The sequence below is a fragment of the Orycteropus afer genome, unplaced genomic scaffold, assembly GCF_000298275.1.
Source record: "Orycteropus afer afer isolate SDZICR_OR568_19922 unplaced genomic scaffold, OryAfe1.0 scaffold00001, whole genome shotgun sequence".
Classification (NCBI taxonomy): domain Eukaryota; kingdom Metazoa; phylum Chordata; class Mammalia; order Tubulidentata; family Orycteropodidae; genus Orycteropus; species Orycteropus afer.
In genome coordinates, this window is record NW_006921588.1 from 33,759,042 (window position 1) to 33,766,674 (window position 7,633).

Here is a 7,633-nt window from a genome sequence, read left to right on the forward strand (position 1 = left end):
TCCTCAATCCTGGAGTAGTCCATGGCCTACTAGACCAAACAGCCTCTAAATTGACTTTTAAGCTATTGTGTGCTCTTGCTGACAAGCTCTGAATGGTTTGAACTATTGCCTACATTGAGGTTGTGAGAAGGTTAATGATAAACGGCAGGGCATCAGCTGATTTTAATGCTCACATTTTACTGAAGAGAGTCTTTAAAAAAAAAAAAAAAAACGAAGTGGAAAATATGTTCTCCTTCTGTTTATTTGTCCCAATGGTTTTAAAAAATCAGCTTTATGGAACCATAATCTTCCTTGTGACAGATGGGCCTATACATTAGCATCGTGCTGTCAATCAACAGTTTACATTTCAAGAAGAAGGTGAAGAAACTGAATGTAAAGACATATTCAGTATCTATTTGTCATTTTTCAGTTTTATAACATTGATACAAAAAATAGTATTCTGGTTAGCAGCTTAATCGGCAACCCATGTAACCCTAAATAATACTACAAACCTGGAGAGTGCACATTTATAGACAATTACTTTTGGTGAAACAATATGTACAATTTTGACAAATAAATACATAAATACAATCATTCATATATAATGATATACCTAAATGTCAATTATCGTCAACAAGCGTTTCTAGTAAATTACTTCTTTCATTCACAAGTTACTCTTTTGCTTATAAAAACGATCTTCACCTTTACAGAAGAAATGACATAATCAATTCCCCCACTAAACCCACATATTAGGAAAGGTAGAAAATGAATCCCAGATACTTTATGCAAATACGCCACAGTCTTTTGATAGAAGAGATTTGATTGAAAAACTCCTTCATTGGTTTCTCTGAAAAGTTTATTTTCCCCACATCATATCACGCAGAGGGGTTTTGTTCTGAATTTAATCCAAGTCAAAAATGATTTTCTCCATTTTTTGATTCTAGTTATTTAAAAATACAATACTATATATTGAAACTGGCATTTGCTCCAATATAAGAAGACACAAAGCCACACAAATTAGGCCACTGAAGATAGCAGTTTTAAAAAAATATAAATTAAGAAAAGAAACTTTAAGAATACAGACATTGATTATTGTTACCTATTGTTATCCAGTGCATAATAAACAAAATAGTAGGGGGACAGTCAGAAAGTTGTGGTCAAAATTGTCTGAATGACTCCTGGGAGAATACTGTCTGAAACATTATTTTATGGCATGGAAATGATAGGAAAAAAAAAAAAAAATCCACAAAATGGCTTAATAAATAATTGAAACCATAACTTGGCCAGTATCATAAAGTTAACAAAGTAGAAAATTAGAGCTATTTCTTTATCATTTGACTTAAACATTTCTTTGAACATTGAAAAAAATGAAGGGCAAACATGCTTAAGGCTATTGCAACACTGGACAAATGGCCTTGCCTCACCAAGCTCCATGCAGAAGAAAATGATACACAGCAAGCAGATTCTAAGTATACATACAGCTGGGAAGAAGAAAAGAAGATGTCTTTAAAATATGTACATGTGGTCTCTGATGAATATTTACATATTCGTTTTATGGGTGCTACAGTCTTAGAAAAGTCAGGAAATAGTCCTTTAAGACATATGCTTCTCTGATTTTTGCTCTTTTTTAAGATTAGGGCTCTATTCATAATGGATACACACATATATGTGAAAGAACTCATAGATGTACATATATGATGTTATAATGTGCAATTCTTTGATACCAAAGGTGGCCTGACTGAGCAAGGTGTAGATAGATGTGAGACAACAGTGTGAAACAGAGGCTTGATTCTACTGCAGGACTGAAAGGTGAACCACATACAAAATCCTGGGACTTTCCCAATGATCAGAACTGCAGTTGAGATTACAGGGCTTGAGGGTGGCTTGTGTTATGTTGGTTCATCTCTCCAAGGCTACCTAATGCTGTTCTCAAATCAAAATCAGCAGCTCCACGGATCCTAAGATAAAATGTATTAAGGAATGGGATTTTCTGTTTCATATTGGATTCTTTTTGTTGGGGATGAGATATGGAATCTTTTCAAGAAATAGACCATGAGTTCTATTTGTTGGTATCATTTACATATTTTCTATTAATTTTTCTGGGAGTTTCCAGGGGTCAAGTTAATGCAAACTAAGATGTACTCTCTTTCAGTTGTGAGGCTTTTTGAATGAAAACAAATGGGAGTTTTCTAATATATGGTAGAAGATCTACAGTGTGTAGGTCTACAGTGTGTAGTGATGTGTTTGCTGAGTGCCTATTCTTCTTCTCGAGGTGGACTAGCCTTACTTGTTTTCAAAGTTCTTAGAGGGGATTCAGGTCAAATGTTTTCTGATATGTAGGTCAGTGAGATCCATCTTGCAAAGCAGGTGTTCCAGTTACTAGAATATACTCCTAGCCAGAGGCTCCTCCACAAAGAAAGGCAACTGCTTTCACTTTCAGCCTGGGACACTGAGGCAATTACACTGAGGGAATTCCCAAACACCTAACTTATACCAAAGGAAAATTCAAAGTTTTGAAAGAATCAGGTCCACTGATGGGTAAGATTATGTTACTACCACACCCACTCCTCACTTATCAACATGGTTATGTTCCAAAGACCAGGTTGTTATATGAAAATTGGCATTATGATAAAATGGAGGATGAATACATCATTACAAACTGCCAAATTACATCATTACGTAACTGCCTAACCAATGAAAATCATGGCACAACCAAGCTGACACATAACCTTAACCATTACAGCCAGCATTACTGTCACCTTACATCTCAGCAATTGTTACCCTCGGACATACATTGTTAATGTGCAAAATAGTAGATTTTTTTTATTATGGTCATAAATGCAAAATGTCAGATGATGAGATAGTTGGTAAGTGAGGAGCAGGAGTACTGATAACCATAATTGTTATTATTACATACTTATTTTTTTATTTAGCATAATGCATGATACATTGCATTATGTAGCACCTTTTAAACTAAGGATCTCAAAATAACTTAGCTAATGTGATTTGCCCTTACAGCACCTGGGAGGTAGGTGGTTTTATGTTTTTTGTTTGTGTATAACCATTTTATAAATGATCACAGCAAGGTTAAGATGCCTGTTCACCTGACCCAATAAGTATGATGGCAAAAATAGGACCTGACCCCAAGCTTCCCCACCTTCTTTCCTGTGAACCTCAATCTCAGTGCCACAAGATTACCTCAGAACAGCATTGCTGCTAAAGGTACTTAGATGTTTGAAATGTTAAAATTTATTACACCTTTCAATAAAATTGGTACCCATTAAAGATTTTCTCTCTTGTTTTGCGAATGTATGTGATGTGCATTTTCTACTATTGCTAAGCTTATGTTAATTATAACGCATACATAAATTTGTATTTTCTTAGTGTGATTTATCCTTCTTCTGGCCTCCTATCAACTTGTTTTCTACACATGGAGACACGTGCCTGCATGCTCCAGAACTGTGAAATGCACTTAGTGACACTGTATGGAGGAAAGCAAGTGAGATTACATTTGGCAAAGTCTCCATGGAGGCACCATGTAATATTTTTTTTCTGAAAGAACAAGAAAACAGAAACAAAAACCTTCTTGTTTATTTTGTTAAGTAGCATTTATATACATTCCACCTACTGACCAGGTTTACTCCTTGGATGAGCAAGCAGAGTTGTCTCCCAAACATAAAGAATATTTGATTCTCAAGTTTAAATTTCCATCTATTTAACTGCAGTGTCCCCACCAGTACTAAGTTCATTTCTGGTGGAAGCACTAATACTGCACATATGACATGGCAATATATGTAAAAACTCAATGCAACAATAACATACACAATATTAGTAATCATATCTGGTGTGTCTTCCTGACTGCATCATTTCTGAATATTTTTAAAGTGTTACTTTTTATATTTTTTGTAGAAATGATATGAAGACCTTACTGTGAGTTTCAGTTTCTCAGACCCAGATTTTTATCTTAGGTGCACAGTACCTGATTATGAAAATCCTAAGAGTTGTTTGGAACTTGCTTTTTGAGATAAATGGCAATGGTAATGCTGTAGGACCTTCGAATGACATCCGGCCCTTCTAGCTCATGTGTTGTTTCTATGACCAGAGCATAATATTTGTAAATTGGTCATCAAAGAAAGGTACTGAGAGTAGGAAGAAAAACTTTTTACAAAACCCCTTCTCTGGTTCATTTCCCCTGGTGACACTTGTAAAATACCAACATCTTAGGCCCCATTTCTTAAAAAAGAAAAGAAACGTATTTACATTGGTAAAAATCCTAACATCGGAGATGTTTCTTGCTTGACATGTCATTCCAGATTCTGTGCATTTCTTCTGGAGAGATCTGATGTACAGTGATAACTCGGCGATACCTACACAAACTGTAGGCCATCTTCCAGTGATTGAAGCCACTGTTCTGGAAAGGATGTATGCCCAGCTTTCGAAGACACAGCCCCACATAGACATCTTCAAGGTGAAGCAGGCGTGTGTGGAGTGAGGTCTTGTAAATGAGTTCAGCCACATCGGCTGAAAAGATATAGCCAGTGCCCGAACAGAATGGTGGGTAGTTACTATCAGGGTACAAATCCCTGGGCATATACCATTTACTACGGACATCCCGGATCGGCCCTCCATTGATGACATAGCCAGTAAAATATCTTCTCCTTGGCTTGGTGGTGGGCTTTAGTAGTTTATAAATAAGGTTGTCCATGTTTACAAAAATGTCACTGTCTGTTTTCATGACATACTTGGCTTTTGAACAAAAAGTGGCCACCCATCTCATTCCCATTAATGTTTTGAGGGTAAGGTTATGGTAGGAGTCAATGAAGTCCTCCACGATAATGTCATGGAAGATTTGGCTCTCTTGTTCTACCATCTGATTCAGAACAGGATCAGCGTTCTTGCCCAGGAGGAATAGAGTGGCTATCTTGATCCCTTTAAAGTTATTCTCATCTCCCCATGTCTCTCGGATTGCCTGGCGGGCATCAAACTCCTTATGGGTAGTGCTGATCAGGATAACAAGGAAAGGAATGTTTTTCTCACATTTGTTGGGCTCATTTATAAGAAATTCAAAAGAATGTGGGTTTATAGGTCGAGTTCTTATATTGCCAAAGGTGAAGTTTTTCCTGGCAACAGTTAGGTGACTGAATGGCTTGGAGCCAGTATAGGAAGAAGTAGGACGAGTTACACTCAAGTACCAAAGAGCGCTGGCCCAACACACAACTGTCAAAACATATAAACAGGACACCTTTGAAGCCATTGTCTTCACAGCACGTCTATCTCAAATATTGAATAATATGCCTTTTTGGCATTAGCTTCTTTCCATCTTGCAAAGGCAGCATATTACTAAGAAATCTTAAAGTTCTAGCGAGAAGCTTGAGTGTGGGATTGTTCATGGGTCTTCAGGGCAGTCTTGCACTTCAATCTATGTTCTTGAACATTAAATTCAATCTATGTTCTTCTAAACCTGATGGAAGCTTCCATCCTTCATAAATCGTCCTCTTAACTCTGCAAAATCAAGAAAGCACAGTTGTTCAGATTTATTTATCACTTTACATCTTCAAACAAACATAAAAAAAGTAAGTGTAAGAATTACCCATGATAATAGAAATAAAGTATAATCATTAATTTCCTTCAGGACTAAGTCTTTCTGACATACCATCTTCACTTCCTTTCTCCTTGGTAGAAGTTGTTTATATGTGTATTCGTACCCAAGTTAACAAATATATAGACTACACTCTAGATGAAGTAAACTGAACATTAGGAATTTAAGAAATACATAATGCCATCCTCTTCACAGAGGCCTTCTTCAGAGTTAAATAGTTCCTAACACTAATATCTTCTGTCAGTCAGGAAAGTCTCACACATGGCCTCATAGATTTTTTCCATTTTCCCAAGGTTGAGTTTTTGTTTGCTTGACTCTGATGAGGGAGGGAATCAATTCTGAACATCTCTTTGCTTTCTTTAACCCTGTATTTGAAAATGTGTCAATCATGACTGGAAAATCTTTGCTAATACTTGTGTTCCTGACTTGTAAATGACTCTCAACTTTTACTCACTTTCTCCTGGTTTTGGCTCTCACAACTCTCAGTTTTCTATGAGGCTTCATATGAAGAATATTCTTATCTATCCCCTCCTACTCAGAAACCATCAACCCAAGTGTCCTTTTTGATGGCTGGCAGCATTCATTCTGGAGTTGATCTAAATGGTAGTACTATATTGCTTTTTGTAGTTTTCAACAATTCATGCATATGTTCCACTGATGAAATTACCTGGGCCCCTTTTAAATCTTTTTTCTTAGTTACACCTGCTTAATAAATATAGTAAGAGTATAAAGAGGGGGACTACTGGGCTTGGGGACATGAATTGAATGAAGATGTGACAGACACCTTAATTGCTGTTCAAATTAAAAAGTTGTCCTTAGGAGCTCTAACCCTTTTTAGAACTTCAGCTGCTATCATTCCAGTTAAAAACATATGCCAGAGTACAAAGTCCATTCATTTAAAAAATTGTTTCTTCCTTCCTTGATAGAACAGAATGTGCTAGTCCTGAAAGACAGAGATAGCATATAATGGATGTCTATTTCAACAAAGTCGGCTTAAAGAAAACTCTATACTCTTAAATGTATGGACCATGTTGACCTAGGATTATAGATTGAAAATCATGCTTCTAAGAACAACAGTCATAATGAAATGAAAAGACCTGAGGGGCAACAGCAGAGAAAATGCACATCCTCTTGTCTAAGCCAAAAGCTGACTGTGAATTTATGATCCATACAAGACCAGCAATAACTCAGTGTGGTTATGGTTCCAACTAAATGAATATTAGAATGGCTTCAAGCAGCATGACCCTAGGCCTAGTCAGACTTTCTTTCAACTCATAATAATTATTCTCAAAATATAGGCTCCAGTATCCTTGGCCTCCTGCAGGAAATTTCTGCATCTATAATGCAGATAATTTCTGCTGTAAAGATGCAGCAATGTTTGTGATGTACAGCAAGTTCTGAAACTTTAAACAGTAAGCAAAAGGAAGTGAGAGAAACTAATTGTGAAGTTGTGAAAGTAGTGCTTCTCCACTTGGAATACACAGATACTGACTCCATCTCAATTCCAAAGAGATGTTAGTGAGACCCAAGATGGTAGTAGAAAACAAACTTTCTCTACCATTGTTTTAGCCTATAAGACTGATTCTGACAAAAAAACAAAAACAAACCAGTAATGGTCAGGTGGGTTCAGATTCATGGTGACTCCATGTATTTCAGAGCATAATTGTACTCCATAGGATTTTCTGTGGTTGTGACTTTTCAGAAGCAAATTGCCAGGCCTTTCTTCCCAGGTGCCTCTGGGTGAATTTGAACCAAACACTTTTTGGTAAATAAGCAAGTACTTAACTCTTGGTGTCAACTCCCTGATTCTTATTCTCACTGCCGTTGAGTTGGATCTGACTCGTAGCAATCCCTCCTTGGGTTTCTGAGGCAGTATCACTACCGAAGTAGATTGCCCAACCTTCCTTCTGAGGAGTGGCTGGTGGGTTTGAACTGTCAGACTTCCGGTGAGCAGTCAAATGCTTTAAGCACTATGCCACCAGGGATCCCCCTAATTCTTATAAACCTATCTTTATTATCGTATTTCCCATGTCCTCTTGCACACTTTCCTGCCAA

The 7,633-nt window shown here is 36.9% G+C and overlaps 1 protein-coding gene across 1 annotated transcript; it reads right to left on the bottom strand.

Moving 5' to 3' along the window:
* Nucleotides 1-4,252: 4,252 nt before the first annotated feature.
* Nucleotides 4,253-5,233, bottom strand: B3GALT1 (beta-1,3-galactosyltransferase 1). Its single transcript, XM_007947074.2, has one exon. It carries the CDS (start codon nucleotides 5,231-5,233, stop codon nucleotides 4,253-4,255), a length of 981 nt encoding a protein of 326 aa, XP_007945265.1.
* Nucleotides 5,234-7,633: the final 2,400 nt, after the last annotated feature.

Bases quoted from the DNA above. Each gene is read 5' to 3' on its own strand.
- B3GALT1 (XM_007947074.2), bottom strand. From the start codon at position 5,233: ATGGCTTCAAAGGTGTCCTGTTTATATGTTTTGACAGTTGTGTGTTGG.